This window comes from Cervus elaphus, chromosome 12 (genome assembly GCF_910594005.1).
Source record: "Cervus elaphus chromosome 12, mCerEla1.1, whole genome shotgun sequence".
Classification (NCBI taxonomy): Eukaryota; Metazoa; Chordata; class Mammalia; order Artiodactyla; family Cervidae; genus Cervus; species Cervus elaphus.
This window is the reverse complement of record NC_057826.1, coordinates 75,476,406-75,497,214: the sequence shown is the minus strand read 5'-3', so window position 1 is coordinate 75,497,214 and position 20,809 is coordinate 75,476,406. Positions and strand designations below refer to the sequence as shown.

The 20,809-nt window shown below is 39.4% G+C and overlaps 1 non-coding gene and 1 gene segment (V, D, J or C); one reads left to right on the top strand and one right to left on the bottom strand.

Moving 5' to 3' along the window:
* Positions 1–11,403: 11,403 nt before the first annotated feature.
* LOC122705717 lies at positions 11,404–12,047 on the bottom strand. The segment is given in 2 exon segments: positions 11,404–11,750; positions 11,963–12,047. Coding segments are annotated over 2 exon segments (396 nt in total).
* An 8,403-nt stretch (positions 12,048–20,450) lies between these two features.
* LOC122705965 lies at positions 20,451–20,557 on the top strand. The gene has a single exon (XR_006344234.1). It is a non-coding gene; the product is annotated as a U6 spliceosomal RNA (small nuclear RNA).
* Positions 20,558–20,809: the final 252 nt, after the last annotated feature.

Genomic DNA, 20,809 nt, shown 5'->3' with positions numbered 1-20,809 from the left:
GCAGCAGAAGTATATGAGTGTAGGAATCTGAGGATGCAAGGTTTAGACAGGATGTAAGATTTCAGAGGTGGAGCAGCATTTACCTGGAGAAATATCATCACATCTTTCTGGAGTGTGGCCATGGGAGTTTGTGACTGAGAGGGATCCTAACTGATAGACTTCAAAGTTGAAGAGTTCAGGTTTCTCTCTGAATTGTCCTCTCTGAATTTAAGTCAAGGAGTATTTTAGGTTACAGTAGAATCTTATGTGTGTGTGTGCATCTTCAATATATAAGGGAGAGTGCGGCGGTGTCGCACTGACTGATTCTCACAAACACACAGGATCGTAAGAGACAGTGCGGGGAGGCTGGGGAAGAGCAGCTCTGAGGAAACGCCCGGTGCGCGTTTGTTGGTAACGTGTCAGGTGATCTTTAACTGAGAGCAGGAAAGCCAGACGGAGGCCAGCACTCTGGGGCTAAGGAAGCGACCTCCTGGAGGTCTGGAGGAAATCACACCAGAGTCCTAAAGAAAGGCCTTTGAAGAAAGGGGGGCTTGTTTATCATGCAGAACATCATCCTGCAATACTGTCGTGTCAACCAGAACATCTAACTTAAAGGCAGGGGAGAGCAAGCGAGGAGGAGGGAATGAGTGAGAGTCATTTCCAGGAGACATTCCTGAGAAAACAGTAAAACATGGTTCCCACAGAGAGTGTCTGATGTTTATAAAGATGGGAGTGATGAAAGGAATAGGGAAAAGTAGGGGTAAAAGGTAAAGCCTCAAAGGGTCAAAGACAAGAGTCCGTTTTTGGGGGGTGTGGGAGTGACAAGCATGCTGCTCTCATCTCTAAATTTGAAGTGTTTTAGATGAGGGAGGACCAGAAGTAACCACAAGTGAAAGAGCTGGATTACAGTCAGGTTTCAGTTAAGATATGTGGAAGGAATTTTTACAGGGGCTACTGAATATTTGTTTTCAATAGAATGAGGATTTAGAGTACAAAGTAGAAAGCAGTGTGGGGTGGTAAGAGGTGGTTAGGTCAGTGTAGAAAATTAAACAGGTCAGACTCCTTGGTGAATCATTCCTCTCTGCAAGGAGTCAATCAGGGGTAGAAGCAAATGTGCCTTCAAAGGTCCTAGTACAGAGGAAGGTGGCCACACAACCAGATCAACTGGTGCTCAAGTCTCTAAGAAGATGTCATAAATCAGTAAATTTTGGCTATCCTAATGGATTATTTTCAGAAGTTTTCTTTTCTTTGTGTTCAGGAAATTGTCTTTTCCATGTGCCATATGTGTATATACTTGTTACTTGTTTCTTATAACCCTCTTACATCTTATCTACTTCAGGGGGCAAGTCAATTTGAAATCACCTAGTATGTTGCACATTTCACTCAATTCTGATAGAATGAATTAGATATGCTTCTAACTTAGACTCAGTCTCTCAGATATGCCTAACAGATGGAGTTTGTGAAACACTAGAACCCTCAATGTGACATCGTTCACATCGTATTCTTGGATATTCAAAAAGACAGAAATTTGTCCTGGTGTGTAGGATGTGTGTGGAAATGTAAATGGCTATGTTTATCATACATTGGAAATTGTTTTGAAATGTGAGTGAAATCTGAGGTAACAGATACTTGTACTCAAGTCTTGGAAAGCACAATGAGAGGTGCTCTAGCACTTTCCAAAGATCAGCATATCCCTTCAGGACACTTTCAGTCACTTTTTCCCTCATTTCCTCCCCTTCCCAGCTTTAGAGCTCACTTGCTTATTTCCTCACTTTGCTTTTCCTAAAACTTATCTTTTTATCTGTTTTATTTGTTAAAATGTCCTCAGTAATTAGCATAGTACCTGACAAACAGTAGCTGCTCAATAAACATTTACTGAATAAAGAAATATTCTTGGCTGAACATTTTACTGACAATTGCTAGGGATGCAACAAAATATAGAGGGCATGAGTTAGATCTTCTAAAAACATAGAAGAAAGAGTCAAAGGACATCACACGGGATCTCGTAATGAAGACAAGAATGTATTCCAAAATCCTTATTCATTCACGGACTCATTAAATTTTTCCTTCCTATTTACTTTTTTTCTTTCCTTCATCCAACCCTCTCTCTTTTTCTTCCTTCCTCTTTGTATTCCCCATTCCTATCATTATTAAATGTGAAATTGGTCCCCAACTATTTTGTTAGGCTCTTCCTGTGAACTTCAGTTCAGTCCAATACACACTTCTCTTTATCTCTGACATTCTTCATAGACTGTGATAAATGGCACAGATTTCTGCTTGTTTTATCAAAGCGTTTAATTATTGTTTGTCATAAGGTTGACACCAGATAGTTTGAAAGATGATGATTGCATGTAGCTAGATAGAGTCCCCTGGAAAGATGCGAGGAATTCTCCTAACTTAGTATAAAAAAATAGCAAAAAAAATATTCATTTAGACATCAGTTGATACTCACAGTCAACGTGTCATCACAGCTGTAAGTCAGTGAAAATGTAAAAATGCACATGATGACTCAGCAATGTGCCCAAGGAAGCACAGTGCTTGTCAATCCTAAAGTAGTGAACCAATCTGATTAATAAAAAGCCTTTTCTCATATTGGGGCTTCCCAGGTGGCACTAGTGGTGAAAAACTTGCCTGTCAGTGCAAGAGATATAAAAGACAGGGGTTCAGTCCCAGGGTTGGGAAGATCCCCTGGAGTAGGGCAAGGCAACCCACTCCAGTATTCTTGCCTAGAATCCATGGACAGAGGAGACAGTCAGGATACAGTCCAGAGGGTCACAAAGAGTCGGACATGACTGAAACGACTTAGCATACATGCACATTGTGTATAGATAAAATATATTTGGACTGTTAAAAGAAAAAACACAGGTAATTTCCTATTTGTGGAGGATGCAAGATATGTCCTCTCACTCTGTTGAAGTGTGACTATTTACAGCATATAGAGGGCAAGATGCCACTTCTCCAAAAATTTTAAATGTGCCCTTTATTGAACATCTAATCAAATTTTCTAGTATCTAATTCATATATCTAATTAAATTTTTCATGTAGATGTCAAAGTGATCCTACAAAGATGTGTAAGACAAAGATGTGTAAGATTCCACAAAGATGAGTAAGATGTTGTCTTCATTATAATTATTATAATAATTATTATAATTACTAATTAATTAATTTAATGATAAAATGTTTCAAAGTACTAAATAAGCATCAGAAAGAATGTAGTGGGCCACTCCACTTTGTTTCAACTGTAGAAAGAGCTCCAGGACATTATTAAATGAAAATCAAAAGGCACAGTGTGAAAAATCCAAATAAATTCAATTTAATGGCAAATCATTTGATCTGTGTGTGTGCACATATGTATGTATGTGTATAAATGTGTATGCAGTTGCATAAAGTGATGTGCAAAGATATGTGCATGTGTGTTCAACTGTGTCCAACCCTTTGCGACCCACTAGACTGTAGCTGCTCAGGCTCTTCTGTCCATGGAATTTCTCAGGCAAGGATACTGGAGTGGGTTGCCATTTCCTACTCCAGGGGTCTTCCTGACCCAGGAATTGAAACTGCCTCTGTTGTGTCTCCTGCATTGGCAGGCAGATTCTTTACCACTGCACCACCTGGGGTTCAACTCAGTTCAGTCACTCAGTTGTGTCTGACTCTTTGCAACCCCATGGACTGCAGCAGGCCAGGCTTCCCTGTCCATCATGGAGCTTGCTCAAACTCATGTCCATTGAGTCAGTGATGCCTTCTAACCATCTTATCCTCTGTCATTTCCTTCTTCTCCTACCTTCAATCTTTCCCAGCATCAGGGTCTTTTCAAATGAGTCAGTTTTTCACACAGGTGGCCAAAGTACTGGAGCTTCAGCATCAGTCCTTCCGATGAATATTCAGGACTGATTTCCTTTAGGATGGACTGGTTTGATTTCCTTGCAGTCCAAGGAACTCTCAAGAGTCTTCTCCAACACCACAGTTCAAAAGCATCAGTTCTTTGGCACTCAGCTTTCCTTATAGTCCAACTCTCACACCCACATATGACTGCTGGAAAAACCATAGCTTTGACTAGACAGACCTTTGTCACAAAAGTAATGTCACTGCTTTTTAATATGCTATCTAGGTTTGTCATAGCTTTTCTTCCAAGAAGCAAGTGTCTTAATTTCATGACTGCAGTCACCATCTGCAGTGATTTTTGAGCTCCCCAAAATAAAGTCTCTCACTGTTTCATTGTTTCCCCATTTATTTGCCATGAAGTCATGGGACTGGTGCCATGATCTTAGTTTTTTGAATGAAGGGTTTTAAGCCAACTTTTTCACTCTCCCCTTTCATTTTCATTAAGGGGAAGCCTTTCACCAGGGAAGCCTTTCACCTGGGGAACTGTACAAAAATATATGTAATTGAAATAAACAGGCTGATATGATATACATTAAACTGTCAGAAAAGGACAGTGGGAGGAATCTCCTTCATTTGGTGGAATGAAGGAGATATAGCTACGAGCCTTCACTTTTGCTCTGCCTGAGACTTTTATGATGAGATGGATCTATATACTGCTTAGAATATAAAAAAAATTATGAAAACTCTTTATAGAGGCAGAACTTCTAGACAGATTAAAAACAAATATTCACTTAGCTTTTGTTTCCTTAAATTTTGTTTATCACAAACATGCGTGTTCTAGAGTAGTAACAAAATAACATTTCAGATTTTCCTCTGAGTAAGATCTATTTGCAAGTGAAACAACTGTAATAATATGTGTTCTGAGTATGGTTTTGTCCTGGGTCCAAACAAAAGAAGCCTTTGGAACAGGAGAATTATTTGTGTTTCCCTCTTTTCATCTTTAACACACTGAAACCAACATTTTATTGACACGAGGAGGAGCCATGAGAAATTATTAATACCTCTTCACTTTATTCCTGTGTTAAAATTATGATCCTTAATTGCCTTGTCATTCGCAGCCACATCAACCAGTGACGCACTTTTTGCTTGTCCTCTTTCTCTTCTTTTCTTTATCCATCTTCTTCCCTTTCCCTTCCCTTCATTTTCCTCATCTCTCACTGCCCTCTGACTCTCCTTCTAAATGACTCTAGATTTGCTCTCATGATTGCTCCCCCACTGTGTCCCCCCTTCTTCCCACCAGAGATACTGCCCAGGTGCAGCCCCATCTGTCCCCGTGTGCCCTCTCAGGATGCAATAGTACACAGCGGTGTCTCTCAGGGTGACCTGGGGCAGGACCAAGGTGCTGGACTTTCTGTCTGAAGCTATGGTCAGAGAGGCCAGGCTTTTGTTCACTGTGCCTCGTAAGCCATGAATGACATACTGTGGACTCTGATTGAGATTTTGCCAATACCAATGTATATAACCATCTCCACCAATGGTAGAGTGGTTACAAGGTAGGTTTACATCCTCTCCTTCAGCATAATCCATGGAGCTGGGCTGAGTGGTCTTAGCATCAGTCACAGTCCCTAAAGGGTCAAGAAAATAAAATTATCCCCCGACAACAAATCAGTGTAATTCTGTGGAACAAGGGCACAACATTCCCCAAACTGTCTGGACTTACCCCCTACTCCAGTATTTTTATCTGTGTCCTGAGAAATATTATTGGTGCTTATTATATAGGGACCAAAGACACATGCAAGATTCTGAGAACTCTATAGGCTTTATCCCATGGGTCTTTGGCTCAATAACCCCAGAGATTTCTTCCAACCTGCTTACTGCTAAGGTCTCTTCTGGGATCATGGCTATGGATTAACCTGTCATGTAGAAGTTTGCGCTCACTAGCAAATGCATAGATCTGTTCTCAATTCCATTGCTATAAAGCTGAATAAAACACAGGAAGGAGAGTAGAGAGCAGATGATGCTTTATGCTCCCTTGGCCTCAAAGTCAACCCTTGTAGACACAGAACACTTACCCAAGGTCAGAAAAACAGTTACTCCAACCACCAGCCTCATACTTCAAGGACAAACCAGGATTGTGGGCTCAGGGCTCACACTTGTGTCTGCTCCTGGGCTTGTCTCCAGTGAACAGAAACAACTGCTGCTGGTAGAGACTTAGAACCAGCGCAGGTATCTGTTGCAGTGTGTTGTTGCCAGGATCTGTCGGCCAACGATCAAGCAGTTCCTTGTGTAGGTCTTCCTCCCGTGTTTCAGTCATGTCCTCCAAAGAAGGAGAGACATCCCCAACTCACAGGGTACAGACTGATACCCTTGTGAAGTTTAAAGTCTGGCTCTGGAAAAGGAACACCAATCGCAGTGGTGTGTCTATCCAGAACCATTGTTCTATCATTACTTCTTCAAAGAAATTTTCTGATGCTCCGTGAAGCTTGTGGAAAACATTGTTTAATCCCAGAAAGCTTTACTGAGCTCTAAAATGTAAAGAGGTGAAAATTCCCATCCACATTCTAGCAAATGTACGTGAGATTTCAAAGCAGGCTCTGGTTGTTCCTAGGGACAGGAAATATTAGTAACACTGAGACAAAAAGCTAAACATCTTGATCTCGGACATTGGAACTCAGCATCCTGAAAATGTCCTTGGAATCATGCATCTGTCTCCATCTAGGCAGACATTTCTCAATGCATCGGTTCTTGATATAGTAACTGATGACACGGATGGTATTCTCCTCGTCCTCCTTGAACAATTGCCCTTAAAGGCCCTCTGTGCCCACGTTTGTAGGTGCTCTGCACCAAGGATGCAGACACTGAGAGAAAAGACAGAAGGGAAGGCAAACTCTCTGGGGTGGAGAAGGGTGATCCTGGCAGAAAAAGAGGAGTGAAGAGGAAAGAGCCTAAGCAATAGGGAAGGGAAGAGTTAACCAGGGGTGGGAAATGGGAAAGCAGTGTTTAGGGAAGTAAATGGAAAAGGTTTAGGCTAAGAGGCTATGATTCCCTGAATCCTCGACCACATGCACTCAACAAAGGATTATAAAATCAGTTTATCTAATGACAATGAAAATCTGTTCTTTTTTTTTCACTTTTCTGTGGAACATTGATGGAAAACATGTTTCCTTTCCTTTATAGCCATAAAGGACCATTGTTTCCAAGTGAAGCAGCCCCCTCTTGTGACTGAATAAACAGACTGCAGAGCTAAACTCCCACCAGAAGTCAACCTTTTGAAAAGTTGCTCAGATTGAAAGGTAAATATCCCTGGTGGCTCAGCCAGTAAAGAACCCACCTGCAATGTAGGCAATGGGGGTTCAATCCCTGGATCAGGGATATCCTGTGGAAAAGGAAATGGCTACCCACTCCAATATTCTTGCCTGGGTAAATCCATGGACAGAGGAGCCTGGTGGGCCCAAGAGCTGGACACGACTGAGAACTCACACACATCATAATTGTACTACCTCTGCACTCAGCTGTGTTTTCTTGGTTCTATACCGCTCCACAAAAGATTTTAGTTATTTCTGGCTCCTTTCTTTGTCACACCCCCATTATGATCCTCAGTTGTCGGCTTCTTTGTAGTTCTCCTTTTGTCTTTAACCTTCCCATATTTTAAGGTTATTCAAAGTTTATAAAGAGAGGTTCCTACACAAAAAGCACTCAAGAGTTATCTGTTTTCTGAATGAGTAGATGAGTTGTTATTCATGAACTTAGTGAAAGAAGTTATGCTGAGCAACTCTTGAAATTATTCTAAAAGCAATCTTTCAATGCCATGGAAGTCAACTTAAACAAAAGACTCCAACAGGATAAATAGAGGGTTATATTTGTGGACAAACTTCAAGAACAGATAACAAACATCCCAACTCTAGGATGGAGGAAAATTAAACTGATGATATGGGAGTAAATATCATGATAATCATGCTTCATTCATTTAACAAATAATCATAAATATTCTTTGGGAGTCTCTCTGTGGCAGATCACATGCACACACAAGTCAACACCCACTACTACTGAAAATATAGGAACAAATGAAAATGAATTCATTTAAGCTATGTAGGAATATATTATTTTATTATATTAGCAAAAGGCAGAAGAAAACTAGCATGAACATTTTGTTTGTTGGTTTATTTGACTTTATTTTTTAGAGGATTGTATGAAACACTTCAAAGTGTCATTTTAAATAATATCTCCAAAAACATATGGAGAATCTGAAAATAAGTTTTCTAGCCTATTGTTGCTTTTCAGAATTTTTAATTTTAGAAGATTATATCTTGACCATAAGAGGTGAGGTTATCTTCCTTTGCTTGATGAAAACCAAAATTGTGTACTTAATTTACTTTCAAATAATCAAGAGAATTTGCTGAACGGCTAGTGTCTCTTTTGTTATGGATGTATGATGGGAGTTATGGGAGGTAAGTATGATGAATACTCCCAACAATCCAAAAATAAAAGACAAATCCCCAAATCTAATAAAGGGTATCATTGAAAATATCAAAGTCAGTATTATTCCCTACAGGATCACAAACAAGACAGGTAGACTATCAGTACTCCTATTCACTGACTTGATGGAGGGCCTGGGATCAAACCGGGAAAGGAAATAAGATGTATTAAGTTTGAAAAGGAGAAGTAAAGCTATTTTTATTTAGAGATCATAAGTTTGTATGTGTAGAAAATACAAAGTACCTCTAAACAAGCTGTTTAAGAACTAGAACCTATTAGTGCATTGATACAGTCACTAAACACAAAAAGTCAATTTTATTTCTAGATTCTAACAAAAGCATTAGAAAATGCAATTAAAATGTCATTTATCAAATGCTTGGGAACTAATTTATTATAAGGTATGCAAGTCCTCTTCTTGATTCCTCTCCAGTAACTCTAGAATAGTTTTGATTTGGGAGAAAAAAGTGACAGATTATTATAGGGAGATGAGAAACGTCCTCACTTCTGATGTCTGGGGTAACTAACATAAACCATGGCCTGGTACTCAGTGGTGACCAGTCCTTGCCACCTACAGACACTGATATCAGGAAAGACCATTTCCTAAGGCTGCTCAATGAAATAGTGTTTTCAAAACCCCAACAAGAGGTTGGTACCATCTATTTGCCTGTTGAATTGAATCTGTTCTCATATTGACAGGTATCTAACTCTGTTCTGGCCATTTCAGAGCACAATTAAATCCCTGTAATCACATTTTTCTTAACCCAGTTAACCCTAGCTCTGGATTTGGTACTGGGCATTTAGGTCAATTAAGGTAAAAAAATTTATGTGAAATAAAAGATAAAATTGTTATATCAATAAGTAGTCTTGCTTCCCAGGTGGCTCAGTGGTAAAGAGTCTGCCTGCCAACCAGGTGGATTATTTTTATTTATACATCATACGTTTGTATATGTAGAAAATACCCCTGCATTGGGAAGATCCCCTAGAGATGGGAATGGCAACCCATTCCAGTATTCTTGCCTGGGAAGCCCATTGATAGAGGAGCCTGGTGGGCTACAGTCCATGGGGACGCAAAGAGTTGGACACGACAGAGACTAAACAACAGCAACAATGCATGTCCTCTACAAAAATCTTAACATTAATGAAAGAAATTAGGGAGGACATAAATAAAGAGGCTATGGATCCAAAGACTCCATATGTTAAGATGTCAATTGTCCCAAATCAATTCATAAATTCAACACAATCCCAAGAAAATTACCTCAATCTCTTGTGGTAGAAGCTATGTATAACTTATGTGGAAGTGCGAAAACCTAGATAAGCCTTGAATAAGACAAACAAAGCATCTCTTGCATTTCCAGATTTCAAAATGTGTATGAAGCCCCAGTAATTAAGATAGAATGGTCTGTTGGTATGAGGATAAAATAAAGTCAATAAACAGAATCAAGTCCAAAAGGAGGTCATAATGCATGAGTCATCAATTTTTTTTTTTTTTTCCCTCTAAAGGTGCCTATGCACCTCCATGGGGCTTCCCCTGTGGCTTAGCTGGTAAAGAATCCACCTGCAATATGGGAGACCTGGGTTTGATCCCTGGGTTGGGAAGATCTCCTGGAGAAGGGAAAGGCTACCCACTCCAGTATTCTGGCCTGGAGAATTCCATGGACTATACAGTCCATGGGGTTGCAATGAGTTGGACATGACTGAGGACTTTCACTTTCACTTTTAAAGATGCCTATGCAGCTCCATGGGGGAAAAGTTGGTCTTTCTAGGATAATAGCTAGAATAATTGGCTATTTGTATTTTTTGGAAGTACCAGTGTTTTGTAGCTTTCTGTGTATAAGTTCTGTACATGTTTTCTTAAATTTTAGCCTAAGGATTTAGGGTCTTTCTTGAGTCATTGTAAACAGTATTATATTATTAATTTAGATATCCACATGTTTACTGCTAGTATATAGAAATGCATATTATTTTGTGTTTATCTTATGTATCCTGAGACCTTCTGAACCTACTTACTAGTTGTGGGAGTTTTGGAGGGTATATTCTTTGGGATTTTCTACATAGATAGAAAACAGTGGTAATTTGACTGCCTCTCTGGATTATAAGGTTGATCATATATTTACTTTCTTTACTGCCCTGGTTACAATGTCCAGCACTGTGCTGAAGGAGAGTGATTAAAGCAGATATTCTCCCTTTGTTCCCTTCCTTAGGGAAAAGTGTAGTTTTTTACCAGTAAACATACTAAGTGCTATTGAGGAACTTCTCCATTATTGCTGTGTTTCTTAGAGTTTTCACCATGGTTGACTATTGGATTTTGGCAAATGCTTTTTCTACATTGCTGCTGCTGAACTAGCTCATCTTATTGTTGACTCACAACTCCTTCACTTCCCGTTAGATGTCCTCCTCATCTTCTTTGTCTTGGGCCAGGTATGCGTGTAGCATGATGGTGAATGACAGCCACTTCTCTTCAAGGTCACCCAGTATTGTGAGACTGAAAGAGGTGAGGGACAGACAAGTCTTTGTGGGTTCCAAGTATCCTCACAGTTTAAGTATGACTTTATGTGTCACAGTTTGTCCATGCTTTCATCCTCACCAAACTTTCCTTTACAAACGTTACTCTAAGCTCACTTAAAGTGAATTCAGGCTCAATATCAGATATAAAATAACAGCTTTGTACAGACTTGTCCACCAGCTCTAGCTATTGCCTGAATTCTAGTCCTTCTAACTAATCTCTTATTCTACATCACTCATGGTTCTGCTTTTCTGATTGTGCCCTGACACGAAGTCTAAGAGGAAGTGACTAAGCAAATGGTTTTGATGGTGACTCCACACAACTAGACCCAGGTTTGTGATGAAGTAAAACTGCCAGTTTAAAGTATTATGGGACAAGTTTTCAAATCTACACAACTTTATACATGTTCTGTATGGTTGACTTAAAGTCAAAAATTCAAGAGGAGAATGTATTTGTAGAAAGTTACTCTGGACACCTGTTTCCAATGACATGGAAGGAGCCTTTATCTAGAATTAAATCTTCTGATCCAGACCACAACTTAAACAACCACAGGACTATCATTTCTTGTCTGGGGTCTGTGGGTGTGAATTTCAGCTGGGGTCCTGCAGGAGGGGGGCTCTCTCTTATCAAGCTCTGGGTTTTTGTACAGCTTTTCCTATTACTTCAAGCACTGTGAGCTTAGGGAGAGCACAGAAGTACTTTGCAGAATCTTCCAGCTGTAAGGATGAAATGATGAAGCTGATGGATTTATCTGCTTTCTGGAAGTTTACAGAGTAGCGGCCATTCCTTGCATTACTGTCTTCTGAATACTGATGAATAAGGTAAGTCATCTGTCCACTGGGAAGTTGCTTGTACCAAATAAGGTAGTAATTTCTCCAACTTGTTTCATACCGACAATTCAGGGTGACTGACTGCCCCACTTGACTGGATATATCTGGCTGGTCTTGAGTAACTTTCTGGGCCACACCAGATGCTGTGGGGAAAAAAATCAGAAAACAAAGATGAAGCAGTGAATAAAATAGTGTAGGATTTATTTAGGACCCAAAGACAAAAAATTGAAATCATAAGATGCTTGCTCGCTTTTCTCCATCTTTCCTTTCCTCCCCAAGTACCTGTGAAGCACCAATGCCTGTGTGCAGTCCTTTTACCCTGAATAATCACATCTGGGTTTGGAAGCATCCCTACCAGGGAAGGTGAAGGCCAGAAACACCCAGAGCAGACTGGAGAGCGGCATGAGGCATGGATTTCCCTGAACAAATGCGCTGAGTTCTGCCTCAGGCTGAGAGTTCAGTGTCTTTTAAGTGCCCGACAGCACATATACATACTACCCGGTACCCGTGTGACTCCCCACAACAGGAAGTGGGGGGTGCCATGTTCATAGACCACGTGGTCTGTGCATGCATGGGAAAAAGTCTGGCTCACCACAAACCTTTACTTTGTCTGCTTGTTTTTTCCTGGTCATTAAATTAATCAGATCCTGAAAGAAAGCATGAAAAAAAAGCAATCAGTATTAAAATTTGAACTGAATGGAACTGAATATTAAGCAAGTTGACATACATCGATAATTATTCAGCAAAATGGTTTTTCCAGCTGATTTAAAATATAATTTACTATAGCCTATGAAATGTTCTGTTATCTATTAACTGGTCATTTATTTAGCCTATACTTACTTTTCTCCATCCAGAATCTAATGACTCTTTAAGAAGACTTGCAGATCTTAGGCTTCTTGGTGAATGGAAATTTTATTCAAAATAATTATTGTATCTCTTTGTCTTTGTATTGAGTTCTATGACTCTATTTAGGTTTTTCAATAAATAAAGTTACTTCACCACAAATGACAAAAAATCAGTCCATCTGACTTTTAGTGTCTATTCAGTTTTAAATTTTGAATGAAATTATACAGGAATAAAATATTCTTTTGAAATTCGAAATTGAGTCTTATTTATTAGACTTTGAGGAAGACCAGGATATTCAGTCCTGTCCCCTCCACAAGCAGAATTGCATTTATTAGATCATGTGTCCTGGAATTGTCCTGACGTCACATTGTCTATGTCAGTTGTCCAAAGTGTTCAGTCTCACTTGTTAGTGGCTCATTATTTTTCTCTTTGTAAAATAAATTCAAGATAAGTATGCCAAATCTTTCTGTGACATAATGCTGTAATGCTCTCCTACAAACGTTGGTATCTACAGGTTTCAAACACTTTGTTGTTGTTCAGTTGCTAAGTTGTGTCCAACTCTTTGTGACCCCATGGACTGCAGCACACCAGGCTACACTGTACTTCAGTATCCCCCAAAGTTGCTTTAATTCATGTCCATTGAGTCAATGATGCTATCTAATCATTTCATCCTCTGCCTCTCCCTTCTCCTTTTGCCTTCAATCTTTCCCATCATCAAGGTCTTTTCCAATGAGTTGGCTCTTCGTATCAGGTGGCCAAAGTACTGGAGTTTCGGCTTCAGCATCAGTCCTTCCAGTGAATATTCACAGTGATTCCTATTAGGATTGACTGGTTTGTCTTCCTTGTAGTCCAAGGGACTCTCAAGAGTCTTCTCCAGCACCACAGTACAAAAGCATCAATTCTTCAGCTTTCAGCCTTATTTATAGTCCAACTCTTACACCACACATGACTATTGGAAAAACCATAGCTTTGACTATACAGACCTTTGTCAGCAAAGTGATGTCTATGCTTTTTAATATGTCATCTTAAGCTTCCTAGGTGGCACTAGTGGTTAAGAACTTGCCTGCAAATTCAGGAGACATAAGAGATGTGGGTTCAATCCCTGGGTCAGGAAGATCCCCTGGAGGAGGGCATGGCAACACACTCCAGTATTCTTGCCTGGGAAATCTCATGGACAGAGGATCCGGGAGGGCTACGGTTCACAGGGACGCAGACCCGGACACGACTGAAGCGACTTAGCCCACCTGCAGGTTTGTCAGATCTTTTCTTCCATGGGGAAAGCATCTTTCAATCTCATGGCTGCAGTCACTGTCCATAGGGATTTTGGAGCCCAAGAAAATAAAATCTGTCATTGCTTCTACTTTTTCCCCTTCTATTTGCCATGAAGTGATGGGACCAGATGCCATGATCTTAGATTTTTGAATGTTGAGTTTCAAGGCAGCTTTTTCACTCTCCCCTTTTGCACTCATCAAAAAGCCCTTTCAGTTCCTCTTCATCTTCTCCCATTAGAGTGGTATCTTCTGTGTATCTGAGGTTTTTGATATTTCTCCCGGCAATCTTGATTCCAGCTTGTGATTCATCCAGCCCAGCATTTCACATGTTATACTCAGCATATAAGTTATATAAGCAGGTTGACCATATACAGCCTTGAAAGACTCCTTTCCCGATTTGGAACCAGTCCATTATTCCATGTCCGGTTCTAACTGTTGCTTCTTGACCTGCATCCAGCTTTCTCAGGAGACAAATAACTTGGGCTGGTATTTCCATCACTTTAAGAATTTTCCACAGTTTGCTGTTATCCACACAAAGTTTTTAGCACAGTCAATGAAGTAGAAGTAGATGCTTTTCTGGAATTCCTTTGCTTTCTCCATGATCCAGTGAATGTTAGCAACTTGATCTCTGGTTCCTCTGCCTCTTTGAAACCTAGCCTGTACATCTGGAAGTTCTTGGTTCACACACTGCTGAAACCTAGCTTAAAAGATTTTAAGCATAACCTTACTTGCATGTGAAATAAGCACAATTGCATAATAGTTTGAACAATCTTTGGCATTGCCCTTCTTGGGACTGGAATGAAAACTGACCTTTTCCAGTCCTGTTCAAACACTTAGTATATGTCAATACCACCGAAGTTGATGATTGAAGTTTTGTATACTGTTCAAGATCATGAAGTATGTATCTCTCAATCTTCCAGTTAGTTTCGTCATCTTAATAGATGAATTAATTTAAAAGAACCAAAAGCAAATAAGCAAATAGAAAAGGAAGTATAGACACAGTCTCCAAAACAGTGCCAGTTCTTAAAATTTAAGGTCAAAAGAACTCATTAATGAGTGATGCAGGAAGGAGAGTTTATATGTAGTTGAACCATCTACTCTCCTGTCCCATTTGAACTCTGAGTGACAGGCAGCTGATGTCCTGGCTTCTAATTATTTACAAGGAAGCAGGGGAGACCACAAATGCCCAGAGCAGTCTGGGGAGAAGAATGATAATACATATACTATATGTATCATTATATTATATGTATCATTTTATAATACATATCACATGTTTTTATATCTACCTTTTTATGCATAGCTGTGAAATTTATCCCATTTGTAGGTTCTTGTTACTACCACTAAAATTAAGATACAGAATCATTCCATCACCCTGAAGAACTTACTTTGCAGACCATCCCCACCTCCACAACCCTTGAAAATCCCTGAAATCTGCTGATGTCCTGGTTTCCATTTATTTGTAACTAAGCAGAAGAGACCACAGAGGATTGCAGCTTGATATTCTAAAATATATATGCTAATATAATAATTACATATACATACCAGGAAATTGATATTGCTAAAATTTTATTAAAATACAGGTCACAATCTGGTACCTCAGTTTTATATGCACTCTGGTTTTGATGCATAGCTCTGTGAAACTTTATCACATGTATAGGCTCTTGTTACCACCATTAAAATCATGACATAGAATTGTTCCATCTCTCTAAAGAAACCCTCTTTGCACACCCTCCCGAGGCCTGCAATTCTTTACAATCCAGGTCACTACTGATCTCCTTTCATCTCTGTATTTTGTCCGGTTGAGAATGTTGTATAAGCAGAATCACACTACATATACAGTCATAATAATCCTATAAGTGTAATCATATACCATGTAGCCTCTGAGATTGACTTTTTTACTTAGCATAACATCCTGAGATCTATCTAGACTACTGCATATATCAATAGTCTGTTCCTTTTGATCACTGCAGACTGTCCCCAACTTATGATAATTCAATTTAGAATTTTTGACTTTACAGTAGTGAGAAAGTGGTATGCTTTCAGTAGAAACCATACTTGGAATATTGGAATTTTATATTTTCCTGGGCTAGCAACATGCAGTATTATGTTTCCTGGTGATTCTGGGCAGCAAGAGTGAGCTGAGCTCCTGGCCAGCCTCAAAATCATGAGTTTAACAACTAACACATTTACAGCCATTTCACACCGTATAACCATCCTGATTTTCACTTTCAGTATAGTATTCAATACATTACATAAGATTTTCATCATTTTAGTATAAAATAGACTGTGTGAGATGATTTTTTTCCCAACTGTAGGCTAATGCAAGTATTGGCCACATTTAAGGGAAGCCTAGCTTAAATATATTAGATGGATTTTCTTTTTTTTTATTTTAATTTACTTTTATTGGAGTATAGTTGCCTTACAATGTTAGTTTCTGCAGTGCTGCAGAGTGAATCAGTTTTAATGTATATATTTATCTCCACTTTTTTTTTTATCTCCACTCTTTTATAGATCTCCTTCCCATATTAAACGAACTTTTGACTTCCTATTGTTTCAACTTAAAATGATTTATTGCAAAATAACCCTCTTGAAGTTGAGAAAGATGTATAAATAGTATTTCATTGTGTGAATGCACTACAAGATATTTATCTGTTCATTCAGTGAATATCACTGGTTGATTTCAAGTATTAAGAATTCTGCAAGTGAATATTTAAGTGTATTTGAAATTCTTGGACTATTTTCTAGAATGACTGGGCCATTCACCCACCAGCAAAACATGAGTGATCCAACTTCTCTGCATACTTGCCAGAACTTGGTATTGTCAGTATTTTTAATTTTAGCCCTTATGATATATGTGAAGTGGTGTCTCTTTGTAGTTTTAATTTGGATTTTCTTAATATAAATTTAGGGGTATAGTCTTTGTATTTTCTACATAGATAATCATGTTACCAGCAAATAGTGACAGTTTTACTTCTTATTTCAACTCTATAAGATCATTACATCTACTTTCTTTATTGCACTTGCTCCAACATCTAGCACTATACCGAAAGAGTGACAAGAATGGACACTCTGGCTTTTTTCTCTTTCTTAAAAAAAATTATAGTCTCTTACTAGTAAGAATAACATTAACTATTGAGGAAATTCCCCACGATTCTTGTGATTCTCAGAGTTTTCATCATAATTGACTACTGAATTTTTGCAAATCTTTTTTTCTGACTAGATTAATATGATGATATGGTTCTTCTTCTCTACCCTGCTAATATGGTGAATTCTATCCATTAATTTTCAATATTAAAGTGTCTTGCACCCTTGAAAGAAATTACATTTGTGCTTGGTATATTATTCATTTTGCATATCAATGAATTTTACTTGCTAAAATATTTTAAGAAATTTGTGTCTATCTTCTAGATAAAAGATATTTCCCTGTAGTTTTCAGTTCTTTATGGTATTTGTCTGATTTTGGCATCAGGGTAATATTAGCCTCATAAAATGAGTGAAGAATTATTTTCTTTCTATTGTCTTCAAGAAATTGTGTATAATTCATGCTAATTCCTCTTCAGTGTTTGACAGAATTCTTCAGTGACACTGAGTCTGGGGATTTTTTTAATTAAAACTTCAATTTCTTCATAGACATCATGACTTCAGCTTTCTCTGGCCGCTGCTCTGAGGAGAGATGAGGAGGAGCGACCCTGGAGCCCACAGTGAGGTTTGGGGACAGACAGCAGGTGCTTCCAGAGCACTGTCCCCTTGCCCAGAAGTAGTTTCCTACATCTGAGAGCTGGGCAGCCGCGAGGTGCAGGGAGCTGTGCTGTCTGGACTCTCCAAACCGATCTGTCCATCTCTGCTGCATCTTCACTTCTCCACCCTTAGTTAATATCATCAAGAGGACAGGACTTCCCCCAGGCCTCTGCTTATACCACTGTAAACTGTAAAATGTGCTTGAGGAATTGCAGTATGTGGTGAAGTTCTCTCCTTCTTGCAGGAGCAAGAATTCAGGAAAATGAATTCTGTTGTCCATTCATTTCTGTTCAGAAAAGCAGTGAGAAGTAACAGAGAAAGTCTGATTAGATGTTTATTCTCTCAGCTGTCATGGTCTCTCTCATTCTTCTTGTGTATTTTCTCCTTCTTTCCCTGTTTCTCTCCCCAACTCTATCTCCCACTTTTTAGTTTTCATTTTCTTCTCTACATCATGCTCTCAGTCAGAAAGTCCCCCTCCTATAGTTGCCTGCAGATAAGATTCCTCTGTGCTGAATTTTCAAGGAGCAATCAGGGAAACCCCAAACTCATGTGATATTTGCATCCTTAAGATCAACACTGGTGCTAACAGTAGCATCTCCCGTTTCTTCCTCTTCAGAAAGAGTTGCTGAATCTGCCTGATCCTGAAAGGGTTTCCCTTGTATCAGCTTCTTCCAGACCTATAGAAACCTGGTCTATACTGCCTTTGGGAAATAAAAAAGAAAGGAATGACTGCAGTTTGAGACAGCCCATCACTTACCACCATGTTACCCACCCTTCTTCCCCAGGGTCTATGTTTGCAGATGCTGCCCCTCTGTGACTGGATCAAAAATTTCTGATCCAGTAATACCTGGTAAATAGTGGTTACTCAAACATTTGAATGATAAATAAATGTGTATGTTTACTTATGTGAGAATTTGAATGCAAATGTCTCAAAGAGTAATTTAATTTAATTAATTCCTCTTTAATTTCAAGTAATTTAAAAATGTCCTTCCATGAATGTAAACATTCAGGAGTTGCTTGTAGCTATTTAGAAATGTTACCTATGGAAAACTGTGTTAGCCCCAGTAGCCCTTGTTCTACCATTACAAATTATCACAAATTTGATGGCTCCAAAAAGCAAGAATTGGTTCCCTGCAACCTGGAGGTCAGAAGTCTGATGACAAGGTGTCAGCAGGAACACACTCCTTCCAGATGGTCCAGGAGAGACTCTTTCCTGCCTCTTCTGGCCTCTGGTGGCTCCAGGTGCTCCTTTGCTACTGACTGTACACCTCCAGCCTCTTCCTCCACCGAGAAGACTTCACGAGGCCTTCTCACCTGTGTGTCTTTTAAAAGGACACTTGTCACTGGATTGAGGCTCCACCAAGATAATCCAGTATGCTTGGATTTTGACACCCTTTTCTTAATTCCATTTGAAGAGTTGCTTTGTTAAATAAGTTCATATTCACAGTTTCCATGGATTAGAATGTGAATGTATCCTTCGGGGGCCACCCTCCAACCCACTATAGGGTCCTTAATGTCTTTGAAGTGTTGCCATGCAGTTATATAAATGGTAGACATCTCAAAACTTCTTTAAAGTCAAAAGTAAATCTGAATCTGAATTACTTTATATGTAGAAACAGAAAGAGTAGCAGGTTTAGGATGTAATGGAAAAGAAAAATCCCATGAGTTTACAAAGTTCTTTGAAATGCACATCATTGGGATAACTTTTCCTTTTCAGGCATGTTGGATTTGAACCTCCAAATGAAGACAAATCTAGCAATGCTATGTTGCTAAAGGCTCCACCTCCACCCTAAAAGAGCAAGGGGTCTGGAGCAGCACTTGGGGGTGCTTTAAAAGTTCCCTGATCTTCATGCAGATCAGGAGCCCTGCCACAGTTTACACAGAAGGATGTAAACCAAGACAGAATAGTCACCCCCTGGACAAGGCCTTGCTTTCCCAACTCACAGCATCGTATTTGCTGCAGCCTATCTCTGGGGCTTGTGCTGTGAAGGAGATATTTGCTAAATGAAAAGAAGGGAACCTGACCGTGCTTTGGTTTGTGGACTAAAAGGAATCTCTTCATGCCTCATAGGAAACAATTTGAATGAATATAAATATAAGATGGCCCTCAGGAGCAAATATTCCTGTCAAACCATCTTAAGAGGGGACGAGATACAAGAATATTTATCATTAAAAGTTAGCAACATTATCCTCTAAGACTTCACATGAGAAATATTGTTGCTTGAACTGGGCTGTAAAGGTTGAGTACATATATGTTTTACACAAGTACTTGGGAAAAACCATTCTGACCAAAGAGAACAGCATCCGCAAAGGCAGTTGACACTTCTGTGATTCTGGAAGCCCCGAGGCACAATGTAAGATGCCCAGCTTCCCTCAGGGCCACAAAGAGAGATCACATGTATGGGCCATGGTCACTCCTGAGAATGTCTGAAGAAGAGATGAGCCTGGGCCTCTGAGATGTCACTTGAGCCTCAGCTTCCAGTCAACCCCACTAATTAAGTGAGTAAATTGAGGGATTCCAGTGTAGTTGAGCCCCCTTTCACCGCATGGAGCAGAGGTGTCATGAGATAATTAAACAGTGAGTTTTGAGGTGGTTTGTTGTGCAGCAAAACACAATGACACTAACGCCCGTGAAGAGAATCCTGTTGAAGACTTGTGAGATATTAGCAAGAATGAAAGGTGTTTTTCCTCTCTCTGATTTCTGATTGTCTCTAAGAGTTGGAACTGAAACGTCTGTCTGTTTCACCAAACTTCTTCACGTGTGGTCTGAGTGCTCCTGCCTTAGCACAGATTAGCTGGTGATGCCCCGGTGTGATGAGCACCTTGGGCCCCATAGAACAGGAGCAGGTGGTTGGTTGCTCATGTTGGGGCCCTACAGTAAACAGGGAGATGTGAGCTTTCCTTGTTCAATTTGATTTTTATACTTCACTCATTCTTCTCACTCGATGTGACTTTAAAAAATGAGGGACTATTTAAGAGGTCAGATCTGTGCTCGCTTCGGCAGCACATATACTAAAATTGGAACGATACAGTGAAGATTATCATGGCCCCTGCGAAAGGATGACATGCAAATTTGTGAAGCATTCCATATTTTTTGGAGAGTAACATGATGGCAGGATTTGTACTGCTACTTGAATGCTGTATGGATAGAATACCTTCTCCAAAAAAAAAAAAAAAAAAAAAGGTCAGATCTGTATCTCTATAACTAACACAACAGAATATTTTCAATTTCAAATCCATTTGAGAACCCAAAGAAACTGAAAAGTTTGGTGCATGTTTGCTTGGTTACACATGACTTTCATAAAGACACAGGTATTTTTTAAGAAATCTCATTTCCAGGTTTACAT